The following is a 17,413-nucleotide window of genomic DNA, read 5'->3' on the forward strand; positions in this document are numbered from 1 at the left end:
TATCTTTCCGATTTGGTCCTGCCGTACATACCTACACGTACGCTACGGTCACAAGACGCAGGCCTCCTAATTGTCCCTAGAATTTCTAAGCAAACGGCTGGAGGTAGGGCTTTCTCCTATAGAGCTCCATTTTTATGGAATGGTCTGCCTACCCATGTGAGAGACGCAGACTCAGTCTCAACCTTTAAGTCTTTACTGAAGACTTATCTCTTCAGTAGGTCCTATGATTAAGTATAGTCTGGCCCAGGAGTGTGAAGGTGAACGGAAAGGCTGGAGCAACGAACCGCCCTTGCTGTCTCTGCCTTGTCGGTTCCCCTCTTCCCACTGGGATTCTCTGCCTCTAACCCTTTTACAGGGGCTGAGTCACTGACTTACTGGTGTTCTTCCATGCCGTCCATGGGAGGGGTGCGTCACTTGAGTAGGTTGAGCCACTGACGTGGTCTTCCTGTCTGGGTTGGCGCCCCCCCCTTGGGTTGTGCCGTGGCGGAGATCTTTGTGGGCTATACTCGGCCTTGTCTTCGGACGGTAAGTTGGTGGTTGTAGATATCCCTCTAGTGGTGTGGGGGCTGTGCTTTGGCAAAGTGGGTGGGGTTATATCCTGCCTGTTTGGCCCTGTCCGGGGGTATCATCGGATGGGGCCACAGTGTCTTCTGATCCCTCCTGTCTCAGCCTCCAGTATTTATGATGCAGTAGTTTATGTGTCGGGGGGCTAGGGTCAGTCTGTTACATCTGGAGTATTCTCTTGTCTTATCCGGTGTCCTGTGTGAATGTAAATATGCTCTCTCTAATTCTCTCTTCTCTCTTTCTTTCTTTCTCTCTCTCGGAGGACCTGAGCCCTAGGACCATGCCTCAGGACTACCTGGCATGATGACTCCTTGCTGTCCCCAGTCCACCTGGCCATGCTGCTGCTCCAGTTTCAACTGTTCTGCCTGCGGCTACGGAACCCTGACCTGTTTCACCGGACGTGCTTGTTGCACCCTCGACAATTACTATGATTATTATTATTTGACCATGCTGGTCATTTACGAACATTTTAACATCTTGACCATGTTCTGTTATAATATCCACCCGGCACAGCCAGAAGAGGACTGGCCACCCCTCATAGCCTGGTTCCTCTCTAGGTTTCTTCCTAGGTTTTTGGCCTTTCTCAGGAGTTTTTCCTAGGGAGTTTTTCCCAGCCACCGTGCTTCTTTCACATGCATTGCTTGCTGTTTGGGGTTTTAGGCTGGGTTTCTGTACAGCACTTTGAGATTTCAGCTGATGTACGAAGGGCTATATAAATAAATTTGATTTGATTTGATTTGATTTTAGTTGGGGCTAAACAGTGTGGTAGTTGGGGCTAAACAGTGTGGTAGTTGGGGCTAAACAGTGTGGTAGTAGGGGTAGTTGGGGCTAAACAGTGGGGTAGTTGGGGCTAAACAGTGTGGTAGTAGGGGTAGTTGGGGCTAAACAGTGTGGTACTTGGGGCTAAACAGTGTGGTAGTTGGGGTAGTTGAGGCTAAACAGTGTGGTAGTTGGGGCTAAACAGTGTGGTAGTTGGGGTAGTTGGGGCTAAACAGTGTGGTAGTAGGGGTAGTTGAGGCTAAACAGTGTGGTAGTTGGGGCTAAACAGTGTGGTAGTAGGGGTAGTTGAGGCTAAACAGTGTGGTAGTTGGGGCTAAACAGTGTGGTAGTAGGGGTAGTTGAGGCTAAACAGGGTGGTAGTTGGGGCTAAACAGTGTGGTAGTTGGGGCTAAACAGTGTGGTAGTAGGGGTAGTTGGGGCTAAACAGTGTGTTAGTTGGGGCTAAACAGTGTGGTAGTAGGGGTAGTTGGGGCTAAACAGGGTGGTAGTAGGGGTAGTTGGGGCTAAACAGGGTGGTAGTAGGGGCTAAACAGTGTGGTAGTAGGGGTAGTTGGGGCTAAACAGTGTGGTAGTAGGGGTAGTTGGGGCTAAACAGGGTGGTAGTTGGGGCTAAACAGTGTGGTAGTAGGGGTAGTTGGGGCTAAACAGTGTGGTAGTTGGGGCTAAACAGTGTGGTAGTAGGGGTAGTTGGGGCTAAACAGTGTGGTAGTAGGGGTAGTTGGGGCTAAACAGGGTGGTAGTTGGGGCTAAACAGTGTGGTAGTAGGGGTAGTTGGGGCTAAACAGTGTGGTAGTAGGGGTAGTTGGGGCTAAACAGGGTGGTAGTTGGGGCTAAACAGTGTGGTAGTAGGGGTAGTTGGGGCTAAACAGTGTGGTAGTTGGGGCTAAACAGTGTGGTAGTAGGGGTAGTTGGGGCTAAACAGTGTGGTAGTTGGGGCTAAACAGTGTGGTAGTTGGGGTAGTTGAGGCTAAACAGTGTGGTAGTTGGGGTAGTTGGGGCTAAACAGTGTGGTAGTTGGGGTAGTTGAGGCTAAACAGTGTGGTAGTTGGGGTAGTTGGGGCTAAACAGTGTGGTAGTTGGGATAGTTGAGGCTAAACAGTGTGGTAGTTGGGGATATCACCATCACTGCTGATGATGAGAGGTTCCCTCTCTGGTAGGTGGACCGCTGAACTCTTCTCTGCGTGTTGCCATGGCCACGCACCCCAACACACCCGGGTCATAGTCGCAGCTACTGCAGCCACAGTCATGGTAACCAGCGCCCCCAGGACCAACGCCCCTAGCAACCAGAGCCACGCCTCCATCATCAGCTCCAGGTAAGGACTGAGAACCTCCGATATCCTCTGATCTGGAGGGGAGGAGCAAGGGATGAGAGGAGAGGAAGAATGGAGGAGGGGAGGGGAAGAGAGGGGAGGAGAGGAGAGGGAGGAGTCCTTTAAAATCATTCACGATTAAAACATGCATATTACTACATTAGTCAGTCAAACAACACACACTGACACACACACAGTACTTACCTGAGTTGAGCATATAGGAGTATTGGTACCCCAGTTCTTTGCTGGAGGTAAAGTATTCTATGTTTCTGTGTAGAGGTATGAAGGGCACCATGTGGTACTGCCTGTTGTGGCCAATGGGAGCATTGGACTCTGGGTAGTGGGTCTGCTCTGGAGCATGTCTCCTCAACCACTGCTCATAGATACTGAAAACAGAGAGAGACCGAGAGAGAGAGAGAGAGAGAGAAGGTGTGTTTTTGGGAGAGAAAGCGAGAGAGAAAGAGAGGGAGTGAGGGGCAGGGAGGGTGTGTTTTGGGAGAGAGAGAGAAACAGGGTGTGTGCGTGTGTGTGCGCTAACCTGTCTACGTAGGCGTGGTGCAGTAGGAAAATAGGGTCGTTAGCTGAACCCTGGACTGAAGACATGGAGCCGTTCATGAAGATATGAAGAGAGGAGTGCATCCCCATCACCACACTGTTACCCAGGCCTGTCTGAGGGTTCCCAAAACCTAGAGGTCAGGGGTTAGAGGTTAGATGTCATCCCCATCACCACACTGTTACCCAGGCCTGTCTGAGGGTTCCCAAAACCTAGAGGTCAGGGGTTAGATGTCATCCCCATCACCCTACTGTTACCCAGGTCTGTCTGAGGGTTCCCAAAACCTAGAGGTCAGGGGTTAGAGGTTAGATGTCATCCCCATCACCACACTGTTACCCAGGCCTGTCTGAGGGTTCCCAAAACCTAGAGGTCAGGGGTTAGAGGTTAGATGTCATCCCCATCACCACACTGTTACCCAGGCCTGTCTGAGGGTTCCCAAAACCTAGAGGTCAGGGGTTAGAGGTTAGATGTCATCCCCATCACCACACTGTTACCCAGGCTGCCAAAACCTAGTGGTCAGAAGGCAGGGGTTAGAGGTCAGAAGACAACACCAGAGTTAGGGTTAGAACAACGCTCTCTAGTGTTCTAGAACTACTGACATTCTAGAGGTCTAGAACTAATAACACAAACACACACACACATACACCCCAACTTACCTTCCAGTGTGTTTCTGAAGCTGAAGTTAGCGGAGCGGTCCATGGCTCCCGTGTCGTAGTCACGGAGACTGACCGTGAACTCCACCTCTGCTGCCGTCGGCAACCGCACAACCAAGTTATGGTCGTGGTTGCCAGGGTTACGCAGCAACGGCCCCTCGTCGTTACCGTCACACAGAACCCCCCTCACACTGTAGTCTTCCGCCCGCGAACACATCACCTACACAAACACACACATACAAACAAAAGTATTGAATCAGGACGACTGCATGCCACATGATTGTGTTAGCCTGCTAAGCTAAAGCCTAGGCCTAAGCATTGAAGTAACTGTTCAGTGAAAATCTCACTTTTAAAATTATGTTAACTCATACACAAATTATGTTGTCGACTCATTGTATACTCGTATTTGTGGCCAAAGCATAAACTGGTGAAAAAACACATACAAGTTTGAGGTGGGTTTTTGTATCTTAAAAAAAAAAGCTTGCTATTTCCTCATAGAGGATGACGTCATCCTCCTGAGGATGAGCTGGCCAATCAGCAGTCTACTCGCGTTAATATTTGTAATGACTGGTTACGCCCACACCATTCTGTTGTTGGGATACGTACGCCCACACCATTCCAATACATTCACACACATGCACACACACACAGTATAAAAGCCATATGAGTCACTTTAATTTGACTCAGAGTTAGAGAAGCAGTAGTGATGGAGTTATGTAGAAGGTAACACATCTGATAATGATGATAATGATTATCTATGAGCCTGCATGGCTTCTTTTACTGAAATAGCAGCATTATCTCTGGTTGAACCTGAATACGCTTTTAGAAAGTCTCTTCTCTTCCTCACAACTTTCTTTCCACTCTGTGATATTGGGTTATATAACCAGCCACCCATATATACTGGCGCTCCTCTCCTCTCTCCCACTTGCGTACAGCCTCCCACCACCCACGGAGAGAGAGGGAGAGTGTGTGTGTGCTAATCACAGAACATGGCCTCTGGCAGAAAGATAAGGTCGTCAGACATTCTCCTGATCACCACACTCCTCTACCCCTCTTTTCTCCTCTCCTTCCCCCTCCTCTCCTCTCTCCTCACTTCCTCTCCTCACCCCACCCTCTTCTCCTTTCCTCTCTTCTTCTCTCCCCAGTCCAGTCCTCTTCTGTCATCTCCTCTCCTCTCTCCTCTCATCTCCTTTCCCCAGTCCTCTCCTGTCCTCTCCTCTCTCCTCCTCTCATCTCATCTCCCCAGTCCTCTCCTGTCCTCTCCTGTCCTCTCCTCATCTCCTCTCCCCAGTCCTCTTTTGTCCTCTCCTCTCTCCTCCTCTCCCCAGTCCTCTCCTGTCCTCTCCTCCTCTCATCTCCTCTCTCTAGTCCTCTCCTGTCCTCTCCTCCTCTCATCTCATCTCCCCAGTCCTCTCCTGTCCTCTCCTCATCTCCTCTCCCCAGTCCTCTTTTGTCCTCTCCTCTCTCCTCCTCTCCCCAGTCCTCTCCTGTCCTCTCCTCTCTCTAGTCCTCTCCTGTCCTCTCCTCCTCTCATCTCATCTCCCCAGTCCTCTCCTGTCCTCTCCTGTCCTCTCCTCATCTCCTCTCCCCAGTCCTCTTTTGTCCTCTCCTCTCTCCTCCTCTCCCCAGTCCTCTCCTGTCCTCTCCTCCTCTCATCTCCTCTCTCTAGTCCTCTCCTGTCCTCTCCTCCTCTCATCTCCTCTCCCCAGTCCTCTCCTATCCTCCACCCCTCCTCCCTCCTATCTAGGTTACAGCAGAGCTCAACAATGATAGTATATCATCACAGTATTCATTCAAGTCATCACATGAAAAGTAATAAAGAAAATGTCTCTTCACGTTTTGTGAGTTGAGAAGCATACACTGTGTGGTTGATTACATCTCTATAGTCTCTTCTCCTTGACCAAGTCAAGGGCCTGTGCAGAGATATAGATAGACAGAGAATAGCATAAGGCACCAAGCAAAAATACCATGAAACAACACTCTAACTTGTTTTATGGGAGTTTGAGCCTCTGTGTCACATCCTGGCCAGTATAAGGGTTAATTGTTATTGTAGTTTGGTCAGGACGTGGCAGAGGGTATTTGTTTTATGTGGTTCAGGGTGGTGTGTTAGTTAGGAGGGCGTTTGATTTATTATTTCCGGGTTTTGAGTTATGGTCTATGTTTATGTATTTCTATGTGTAGTCTAGTAAGTGTGTTTCTATGTTGAGTTAATTGGGGTGGACTTCCAAGTGAAGGCAGCTGTTTGGTGTTGCCTTTGATTGGAAGTCCTATATTAGTTGGGTGTGTTTGTCTGTGTATTTGTGGGAGATTGTTCTTGGATTGCTGTGTTGCCTTCAAGACTGTTATTTTGTCGTTCATCGTTTTGTTATTTTTTGTATACGTGTTTGTTTGGTTTTTTTCCTTCTTTTCCCGTAAATAAAGAAGATGAGTATACATGTCCCTGCTGTGTTTTGGTCCTCCATTTCTAACGACAAGTGTGACACTCTGTGACATTAGTTTAAGTTCTAGTTAAGATTTTAGTTAAATTTGAACTGGCACACATGTTGATGTGATACATACAGATGTAGGCTCTTAATTTGATCACTCTTTTGTTGCTGTTCATGTAGCAGTTTGGACTACTGTGACTATTAATACAATATATGATAAAACCTGTACAGTGGACTCCTCCTCTCCAGACCTCCCATAACCGTTCATTAAAATGCAACACTTTGGAGACTATTGTGAACTTCTAAGAACAATGTCAAGGTGACAGTGAGAGTGAGATGAATGGAGGAGAAAAGAGGTAGTAGGCAGGAGGAGTGAAGAGAAATGAGAGAGGAAGATGATGGAAGAGACAGGAAGAGGATGAAAGGTGTCTCACCCTCCAGGAAGAGAACACTGAAGCAGGGCTGATGAGGTTGGGGTCTCGCGGGCTCTGGGCGCCCATCAGGTCGTCGGTGCAGACGTCACAGCCCTGCGCGTCCCGCCAGTCCCAGTACGGGATGGAGAACTCAAAGTCCCCGGTCAGTTTTCGGATCTCGCGCTCCCAGTGCAGCAGGTACACACGGTGCCACGGCAGAAAGGCGGGAGCCCAGTGGGCGAAGTCCACATCGGTCCAGACATTCCCCGGTCCACCGAGAAGAGCATTCCTCGAGACATAGTAGTGCATCCACACAAACACGTCATAGGTTGAGACATCAGAGAACAGCGGGGTGCTCCCGTTATTCATCTCCCGGTAGGTCCCGGTGGCTATGACGTAATCCTGGCTAACGGTGTGCTTGGCCAGGTTGAGGTAAGAGATGAGTTTCCGCCGTTCCGCTGCCGACAGGTGAAACAGGTTCCTCCGCATGGACTCTCTCCTCTCCTCGCAGTTAGCCCCAAACAGTCCGAACTGGCACTCTCCGCAGTTGAACCCCATGTAGTTGGAGGCACACTGGCAGGTCCGGTTATAAAATACCAGAGGCCACCTCTCTCTGTCGTCCAAGCCGGAGAAGGGGTAATTCAGCCCGTTGGGGAGATCCGATACCTCCACGTCCCGGCAGAACCCCCTGCCAGAGCTGGCCCCGCAGGCCGAACCATCCCCTTCCCAGACCGGGCAGCACTCTTTAGAGAGCAGGGCCTCCGTTGTGGCGCAGAGCCTGGGAAACTGCTGCTGGGAGAACCGCACACACTGGAGGAAAAACACACTGTGGATGAGCAGGAGCCGCATCGCAACACACCGAAACACACACACCTGTCCCGTCCTGGCACACACACCAGCCCGGTGATGTGCCTAGATAGTCATGGAGAGAGGAGTTGGTAAGTGGAAGTGAGAGAAGGGGAAACACATGTACATAGTAGTCCAGCCATATCAGAGTCCCCGCGGCTCCGACTCGACTTCTCCTCCCTCACCCGCCCTCCCCCTCTCTGGCACGGCGGTCACATGCCTCATGACCCCGGGGGTAAGTTAGTTTCATGGGCGGCTGGTTCCCTGAACACACACACACCGATGGTCTTTCTCACACTAACAAACGCATGTAATTTATTTAATTACACTTCAGCTTTCAAGGGGAGAATAAATGTAGTTCTTTTTTTTTATCACAAAAGCACTTGCCTACAGGTTTCAGTGAAGGCAATTGAAATGTGACTATAAAAAGAATGGCATTTTGGTTTCTTAAAGTTTCTTTAAATTATAAAAGATGAGTTTTTCTGATACTGTGCTTCACTGCAAGTTTCACAACCACAGAGTTTTGTTGTCGTTATGAAAATGTTTTCACGTTTCTCCTTTTATAATCCGTTCTGGTATTTCCCTGCATGAAGGTTGAGCAGCCAGGCGAAGCAAGGATGTCGCATAGCATAGATTAGACAGCATTGCAGCCAGGTGTCTAGCCTAGGTCATACACTGTGATTTATAGAAAAGATTAGCCTACATTTGAGTTTTTTTAGGTTTTTGATTATTTAGGTTTCGGTTCTACATGTTTGAGTTTACAAAAAATCGCCTAGTCTATAACCCAGATTTTCCAATTTCCCCTCAGACAAAAGAGTCTCAGTTCAGAAGGCAAACTGTTATCATAGAGAGAAATAGGAGAATAATCATCTGGACAAGCATAATCATTTATGATTCATGAAGGTGAATAAAACAGAAATGAATGTCTCCTCACATCATTATCACACTTGAGTTACTTATTTGTTTAATTCAGACACTTTGTGTGAAAAAAAAATCTCTCTTAATAATACAATATCGTTGAAGAATGATTCATATTTTTTTTAGGCCTAATAATCAACGTCGCTCTCTTACAAAAAGGCTTTCATTCTCATAATCATTGCAACTCCACGAGGTGAGATCTTGCATGGAGCCCCAGGCCGAGGGAGATTGACAGTTCTTTTGTGTTTCTTCCATTTGCGAATAATCGCACCAACTGTTGTCACATTCTCACCAAGCTGCTTGACGATGGTCTTGTAGCCCATTCCAGCCTTGTGTAGGTCTACAATCTTGTCCCTGACATCCTTGGAGAGCTCTTTGGTCTTGGCCATGGTGGAGAGTTTGGAATCTGATTGATTGATTGCTTCTGTGGAGAGGTGTCTTTTATACAGGTAACAAGGTGAGATTAGGAGCACTCCCTTTAAGAGTGTGCTCCTAATCTCAGCTCGTTACCTGTATAAAAGACACCTGGTAGCCAGAAATCTTTCTGACTGAGAGGGGGTCAAATACTTATTTCCCTATTTAAAATGCAAATCAATTTATAACATTTTTGACATGCGTTTTTCTGGATATTTTGTTGTTATTCTGTCTCTCACTGTTCAAATAAACCTACTATTAAAATTATAGACTGATCATTTCTTTGTCAGTGGGCAAACATACAAAATCAGCAGGGGATCAAATACTTTTTCCCCTCACTGTATAGGTTTGTCTTATTCCAGAATACACCCATAATTGTGATCCACACAGTAGGGTTCTATGTTTTCCACTCTGTGATTAAAAGTAGTTCTCAGAATAGAGCATTTTTGAATTGCTAATTATGTTTGTTATTATGTAATATAAGGGGCATGCATCAAGATCTAAAGCATGGCAGATTGAGCTGCTGTGGAGTGTTGTGCTACTTGGGCCTCTAGTTCCTATGCAGGCTACAACATGTTACCAGAAGAATACGTTCAGGAAATGTAGTATTCTTATATTTTATAGAGTACATTTACAGTGCAAAGCCAGTGGCATGTCGTCAGTAAAGATTGAAAAAGGTAAGGGGCCTAAACAGCTACCCTGGGAAATTCCTGATTCTACCTTGATTATGTTTGAGAGAATTCCATTAAAGAACACCCTCTGTTTTCTGTTAGACAAGTAACTGTTTATCCACATTATAGCATGAGTGGCTTTGTTTGACCGCTCTACCATAAAGGCCTGATTGGTGGAGTGCTGTAGAGATGGTTGTCCTTCTGGAAGGTTCTCACACCTCCACAGAGGAAGTCCGGAGCTCAGAGTGACCATCAGGTTCTTGGTCACCTCTCAGACCAAAGCCCTTCTCCCCCAATTGCTCAGTTTGGCCTGGCGGCCAGCTCTAGGAAGAGTCTTGGTGGTTCCAAACTTCTTCCGTTTAAGAATGATGGAGGCCACTGTGTTCTTGGGGACCTTCAATATTGCAGAAATGTTTTGGTACCCTTCACCAGATCTGTGCCTTGACACAATCATGTCTCTGAGCACTACGGACAATTCCTTCGACTTCATGGCTTGGTTTTTGCTCTGACATACACTCTCAACTGCTGGAGCTTATATATTCAACATACAGAAAACATCTCAGAGGGTTGATCTAGCTGCAGATAGCTAATTCTCCTCTATGTGTTTTCCCCTTGCTGCTAATAAGCTCTTATCAATCTAACTAAATTAATAGAGAACATCTGGTTATCTGACGGTCTATGCAGCAACTATTGTATTAGAGACAAGCTCTGGTTATTTTATTTATTTTACAAGACAAGTTGTTAAGAACAAATTCTTATTTACAGTGGCAGCCTAGGAACAGTGGGTTAACTGCCTTGTTCAGGGGCAGAACAACAGATTTTTACCTTGTCAGCTCAGGGATTTGATCTAGCAACCTCGCGGTTGCTGACCCAACGCTCTAACCACAAGGCTATCTGCCACCCCAAGTCCTGCCAACTCAAAAACTGCACAATAAATGTGTAACCAAGGGGGAACTAGTGCATTTCTCTGAGAAAAGCTGCTTCGGTGCTACCAATCATCCAAAACACTTGAAACTCTTGTAAAATAATTTGCATTTATTTGATCAAATAGACTTTGAAAGGGTAGACATGCAGAAATTCCTCTTGTCAAAAGTCTTGCTGTTACAAAAGTAGTTCTTCATGCAGCGTAACAGGTTACAGGTTCTTCTTGGTGAAGCGCCTGAATGGCTTCATCATTGCTGAAAAGACCCTGACAATCAAGGATTGTTTTTTGATAGGCTGAGATATGGAGGGAGAAACCTCTCCAACTGGAGATTCAGCACCATGAGCCTCAATGTGTGGAGCTAGAAACACAAGATAAATGGATGGGGAGAGAGGGAGAGAGAGAGAAATACAGTATAATAACTTTGATAAATAACAGTGCAATGAGTTTGGTAGGCATACTCTATGTTTCTAACACACACCTAAACAAAACTACAAGCTATAGCAGAGCTCTAAAACATCCTTACCTATGCAATGTCCATCAGTAGAGGTAATCTCAGTCTGTTCCTGGACTGAATGGCAGTCCTTTTTGTTTCCTCTCTTGGAACGCTAACAGGAGAAAGGTAAAGAAAATGGTACAGAAAATATATAAAGAAATGGAACACTTCTGAATCCAAGGCAACAATTTAGTGATGAATAAAAACATATTTATCTCATATTTGTCTTATCATAGCCACATCAATAACATCAGCACCTAACTGGAACAAAAAACAAATGCTAACTCCCTGCTATACCTTGAAGTTGATCCTGAGTTTGGTCATTGAAAAGCAAAGGAAGCTCCTTCTTGCTTTCTGCTCAGCCCCCCTCTCTGTCTCAGCCTGGTCTGCTGGGTTTGTTGCAGCAGAAGCTGGTCTTGACGCCTCCTTGCGTCCCTGTACCAGCTGCTGGGTCAAGGACTTTACCAGGACTCTGTCAAATGCAGGGTCCTGGGAGAAAATAGCTGCTTGCAGGGTGTTATAAGAGCCAAACTCCTCCATCAAGTTTTTATGTACACCTCTGAACACCCTGTGGATGTGCAGGTTCTGGGAATATTCCTGTGTCCTGGAGAATCTGGATGCAGCACAGAACTCAGACAGGACTTGTCTGATGAGTTGCTGAGATGTTTCTGTCATGTCTGGTGCCTGTTGGAAGGGTCCATCTAGGGCTGAGGGTCTGATCTTCGATAGCAACCTTATCACCAGTACGGTGACCAAACAGATGACATCATCTTTGCTGGAGTCCATCAAGTACTGCAGTGGGAATGCAGTGGCACTGCTGATGTCTGGGCTGATTAAGAGCTCCCTCAGATGGCCAGAGCTGCTGGGGATGCTCACCTCCTTCTCTTCAATGTCAATCCCATTTCCCTTTGGTACCAAAGAGGTTCCCTTGCTGGTGAAAGATGGAGTAGTGGAGGATCGAAAAGAGGCTTTAGCACTCGGTGGTCGGCTGCTGTCAGTCATTGGACTGTTACGATGCAGGGGTTCATCTGTGTGTGCCATCATCTTTGTCCTTAGGTCACTTGTAGAAATCTCTGGCATTTTAGAGTCCCTGGTGTCGATGCAGGAGCTCCTGACGATGGGGCAGGTCAGATCAAAAGGCACTTCGTCAGGGATGGGAGTGCCAGGGAGGTTGATCTCTAACTCACACTCTGACCTAGGACCCTTTGAAGAGCTAGACAAGGAACTACGACCCTTTAAAGAAGTGGACAAAGATGAACAGGTTCTAGGGATGTCTTGGCAGACTTGTTCACTGTCATCCTCACTTTTCTCAACCTCCTTCAGCATAGTTCCTACCATATCGTTGATCTGAAGGAGCTCCCTGGAATCCTTAATTCGCCCTAAGTTTGAGATTTCACTCTGGATAGCAACCAGGATTTCCCCAAGGGTCTCTTTGGAAGAAGCATTTTCTGTCCTTTCGGATCCGGATGGCTTCAGCCCTGTGAAGAAATCCTTAAGTATGTTCTTCATATTGACGCAGATGGTCTTAGCTGTTGACCAAAGCTTCTCTTCTGATATTTGAACACTCAATTCAGTATCATCCAGTTGGGAGCCCCCGTGGGAGCACTGCAAAACTCTCCCACTTCTTTCCAGGAGCACAGTGTCAGTGGACTCATTTTTCTGGAAAATAGTCGCCATTCCTTTGACAAAGGTTTCCACTAATCCAGGGGCTGTATTCTGAGAGGACATGGAGGCAATCTCTGATGGCGAGCTAGATGATAAGCCAGCCTGCAGACTTTTCTGAAGACCAGTATGGCTGATCTGTGTGATAAAGGAATGACTGGATCTCATCAGCACTTTACTCACTGCCTCTTCTGCCTGAGTCTGAAAGTCATTGCTAGAGAGCTTCTTAATGCTCTGAATCAGACTAGTAGAGGACTGTGTGATTCTGACACTCTCTTCTGAGCTCAGTTGAGAACATTGAGTACTCACACTCAAGTCTTCATTGGGTGAGGGTGACTGGGAAATAGTATAGTCATCAAGCTTTGATAGGACACCATCAACAAGCCAACAAGCATCTAGGGACTCATCAGATGAACTGACAACGGCCAAGCATTTACTCTCCACTTTTGATAACTCTGACTTGTAGATGGAAAAAACACTGCTAAGAACTTCTTGAGTGCTGTTATCCAGATTGGAGAGACAGAGAGCTGGTATTGGTTGGCTCTCACTGGGAACTCTACTAAGTTTGGTGCTGGGTAACTGGACCTCAACAGTTGAAACAGTTGCCTTTTCCAGGGTGTCTGAAGACTCCTGAAGAGAAGCATCCTTAGCCACACCTTCTTCTCGAGCGGATAGAGTTAAAAGGTCCCTCAGCTTTGCTCGTATAAGGCCATAGAGTGTGCGGGCTGGAGAGAAGGTTATCTTCTGTGAAAACCCTGTTTTGTGGTCATTTACAGGAACTGGCCAATCAACTGCTTCACATTTGCCTTCAAATGATGCTATCGTCTCCATGCCTCCCACAAATGCCTTAACAATCACTGTGGCAGTGGAGCTTACAGATGTCAGGGCTGTGCAGCTGGTATTCAGGGGAGCTTCAGTAAGGCTAGGAGCAGCACTAGAAGGCCTAGAGGAAGGAGCCACGCCAGAAGAGCTGCTGACTTTCCTTGTAAGGATGGTGCTCACCGCCTTGAGGGCTTTAGACTGAAAGTCGGGGCTAGAGAGGGTCTGAAGCTTTCTGGACACCACACTGCTAGAGGATCCAGTCTCTTTGAGAAAGTGAGTGGTCCCTTCTTTCCCAGATGGACACTCAACATCAAGGCCACATTGAAGATTGGTCAGAAATGTAGACCCCAAGATTGTCATCTTCTTGGCCAGATCCAATAGGATGTTGTAGTCCTGTGCCATTTTGTCCATTGTGCCGACAATGGCATTCAGCACATCATCGGTCACAGGGTCCATGAGGGGCTCGATAAACCCTACCCACTCTGGCTCAGATGTTTGGCTCTGTAGCTCGGCCAGGATCTGCACCGAGGCTACCCGAATGACCTCCTTGCCTGCTGCTATGTCCTGACTGTCCATAGGGGGGCAACTCCCCGAGCTGGCCTGAATGGCCACTGAGAGGCCAGAGTTAAGCTGGTGTACTACCTCTCCCGCGATAGCATAGCTCAACTCGGAAGAGCTGGAGGAAGTGGGGTTGGAGTGACCCTCAACCAGCGATATCAGGAGGCTCTCTTCCGTTACCCCAAAGAGAGCTTTCAGAGGCTCCTCCATGAGGGGAGCCTCTCTAGTTGCTGGCAAACTCTGCAATGAGGTCTGGGAACTTGAAGATAAACACACAATCACCACTTATGCCATGCAAATGTGACCAGCCAGCTGGTATCTAATCTGGGTCATTAGTGAGCTTGAAAATCAAATGAGAGCAATGATGGTTTACTTCTCATACCACCGTAGTTCTAGAAGCCTAAAGCCAACTGACACGAGTTTTTGCCAGATTTTGATGTTTGTACGACATCAGAATATGATTAATTCTGAAAGGCATGTACCTGATCTATTTATTCATAGATTACTTTATGGCTAACCCAGTTAAAAATTACTTTCACCTGGACCCACCCCCTCAGGGGCAACATTTCTGACCAGAACTTCAAACTACAAGGTATGAATTCCAAGTTAATAATTTATGATAAGTATGGGTCAGGTCTTGCAATTATTAAGTTGAAATATTGCTGTGAACATACCTCTTAGGCGACCAGCATGGTGATGAGGTTCTGCGAGTGGATTTTTGGCGGCACCCTGCACTGCCATTCCTCCTCCTCTCCTTAGTCCAGTAGTTCATCTCACTGATCAGCAGCCTTTTCTCTCGCTCATCCAGACTGCCTAAGGAATCCTCAGACCCTGTCAGAGAGCACTGGGATTCTGGGGAGGCTGCCCCACTCCTCAGGTCCACACCCATGATACGAGCTAGCGCTGGTAGGAGAATGCGGAGGGCTGTCTGGGTCACGACCTTAACAATCTTCAGACACAGCATGGAGAGCTGCTCGAATGTGAGCTATGGCCAACAAACAGAGTAATGTTTTTGTCAATCAAGCAATTCCATGACACCATTCCCTATATAGCGCACTACTTTTGATCAGAACCTTATGTGGAGAGACTTACGTTATTTTTCATGCCATGCTGAATCACTCTCCATTGGCTAGAGAAAAGAAAAGAAAGGAAACATATTTTAGCTGCACACTGGTGTTGAGTTAGTGGAGTCACTAGATAGCCATGTTAGGGAAAATAAAAGTGTATTTAATTAAGCTATTAGCAAGTACATGAGCCATTTTGTTCTTGATTTACAGGAAGAGTTAGGGGTGTGGTTACGGTGATGTTAGGGTTAGGTGTAGTGTTTGAAATCGCATTTGTGGTTAGAAGGTGCACTATGACTATAAATTCAGAGTTGTTGTATGTGAGGTTGGAGAAAGACATGGGACTTGCTCATCAGTTAGACTCCTCAGGAAGGAGAGGAGGATTGGGGCACAGCATGTCCCAATCTTGAGAGAAGGCATTAGAGTCCTCTGAGCCTCCTTCTCCAGCTGCTCAATGATAGATCCCCTTTCCCGGAAACCACACCCGGGTGTCTGAGAAGACTCTGGGAATCCGCAAAGAGAAATCTAAAGTTGAATCTGAACTTTATATCTAATTTCCTTCACCTTTAGTGATTTGATTGCACTGGACAGGTAAAAGCACATCTCTCTGCGGGCCTCCACTATATTGCTTTCACCTATATAGATCCCTCTCATCTCAGATCAGTGCTGATGAATTTGAACACAACCTGCACCCAACATGAAGTAATCTCGGACCTGCACCAATGCTGCTGTCCTCCTCCACGGAAGTCTTCTTGGCACTGCCACTGGACTTACGTTTAGCCTACATGACAACAGATTATAGGTCTCATAGCAGATCTAAGGTCAGTGTAGCGTCTCCTCCTAATGCTTTAAGGTTAGGATTTAGTGATAGTAAACTAATCCTAGATATGTGCCTAAGTAGGCAGAGGATGTGTAAAGGACAGCATATTTCTTACCTTGCCTCCAGTCCTGTTCTTGTTGTTCTCATGTGTCTCTGTTTCATCCTTCATATTCTCCACAACTTTATTTTGATCATCTGGGGAATCCTCCCATTTCACGCTCTGGTGGATAAATGAGAGGTCAATAGCAGTCTTAGGTTGTGACTTCATAAAACAACTTATTCGCTCCTATTTTAAACAAAATGGCAATAGTGGTCAGATTTCAGTCCATGGATCAAACCAGTGAGACCTATTGCCGTGGTAGTGACCTACTATACTGTTAGTAATTTCTCCTCTAAACTCAAAATAGGCTAAATGAACCATACCTTGCTGTTGTCTGACATGATGTGTAGCTTATTGTTGTAGGCTATTTATAGGTAATACTAATATCTCCTTTGAAAAAACGTCAGTGAACCATCGGCAGACAACTGAAGTGAATATGAACGTCATTGAATTATGCCAAAGCATTGTTGAATACTCGATTCCGATTGGCTGAAGCAAGGGCATTCCTCAAATATGTCATACACACATGATGTCACAATTAGGCCTAAGTCTAATGTCTATATGAATTGTCAATGTCATTAGAAAACAGATCATAGCTTGTCAAAGTTCTGCCAAACGAAAATATTTGTAAGTGCACGTTTTTGCGTTTAATTTATGGTTTATCAAGCATCCTCATTCATCACCATGCACAAAAACGTAACTCGCTGCAATCCATTAGCTATAATTCTGAGGTTGCAAAGCTGCAAAACTAGGACATGCAATAAATTATAACCACTTGCACTTAGAATAATTTAAAATCAATGACGTTCTAGGGGGCTTTAACTATTTCAGCATTATGAAGGTGTCCGCTGCATAGAGCTGACACCATTCTAGGCGTCAGGGGAACGTGCCATGGTGCTGAAATGTTTCGAGTCTGGGCAGCACCTGAGACCGCGGCATGGTGCTGAAATGGAGCAGGGCTCAGTTCTATGGGTATCTCATGCGGATTTTCCTGCTAGCCTATGTATAACGATACTATAATTACATTATTTTCATCCATCCGTCAACAAAAAGGGCATGTCAACGTTTCCCAAGCAATAATGCAATGAAGCCAAGCCGAGATGTATAGTTCTTCATCCAGAGGACGAAGTTCCACTGTATCATCTAAAACGTTCAGAGAGATCCCTTAAAACTGCAGAATAAATTCTCCACAGCTGTTATGGTAGCTAGGTTAATTTAGCGAGACATGGACAAATCCAACACATAGCGTTTCTACTGAGTCCTGCTTAGAGGTGACTGGCTGTCATGTTGCTAGTTGTAATGACGCTTTTAAAACAAGAATAGTTATTTGTAATTGCTCTGGGAGCTAATTATTGCAGAGTCCAGCTACACATCCTGCTCGCTGGGCTCATTATGGACAGCCAATGAGCAGCTCAGGTGAA

The 17,413-nt window shown here is 46.4% G+C and overlaps 2 protein-coding genes across 2 annotated transcripts; both read right to left on the reverse strand.

Moving 5' to 3' along the window:
• Positions 1 to 2,389: 2,389 nt before the first annotated feature.
• On the reverse strand, positions 2,390 to 7,694 carry LOC115173621 (tyrosinase-like). Its single transcript, XM_029731890.1, has 5 exons — positions 6,721 to 7,694; positions 3,864 to 4,080; positions 3,193 to 3,340; positions 2,859 to 3,040; positions 2,390 to 2,689 (listed from the first exon to the last, which is right to left on the reverse strand). Exons 1-5 carry the CDS (start codon positions 7,546 to 7,548, stop codon positions 2,436 to 2,438), a joined length of 1,629 nt encoding a protein of 542 aa, XP_029587750.1. The 5' UTR covers positions 7,549 to 7,694; the 3' UTR covers positions 2,390 to 2,435.
• A 2,988-nt stretch (positions 7,695 to 10,682) lies between these two features.
• Positions 10,683 to 16,333, reverse strand: LOC115173154 (uncharacterized). The gene is made up of 9 exons (XM_029731085.1): positions 16,316 to 16,333; positions 16,008 to 16,112; positions 15,787 to 15,853; positions 15,422 to 15,575; positions 15,101 to 15,137; positions 14,683 to 14,993; positions 11,264 to 14,267; positions 10,997 to 11,078; positions 10,683 to 10,831 (listed from the first exon to the last, which is right to left on the reverse strand). Exons 1-9 carry the CDS (start codon positions 16,331 to 16,333, stop codon positions 10,683 to 10,685), a joined length of 3,927 nt encoding a protein of 1,308 aa, XP_029586945.1.
• Positions 16,334 to 17,413: the final 1,080 nt, after the last annotated feature.

This window comes from Salmo trutta, chromosome 34, assembly GCF_901001165.1.
Source record: "Salmo trutta chromosome 34, fSalTru1.1, whole genome shotgun sequence".
Taxonomy (NCBI): Eukaryota; Metazoa; Chordata; class Actinopteri; order Salmoniformes; family Salmonidae; genus Salmo; species Salmo trutta.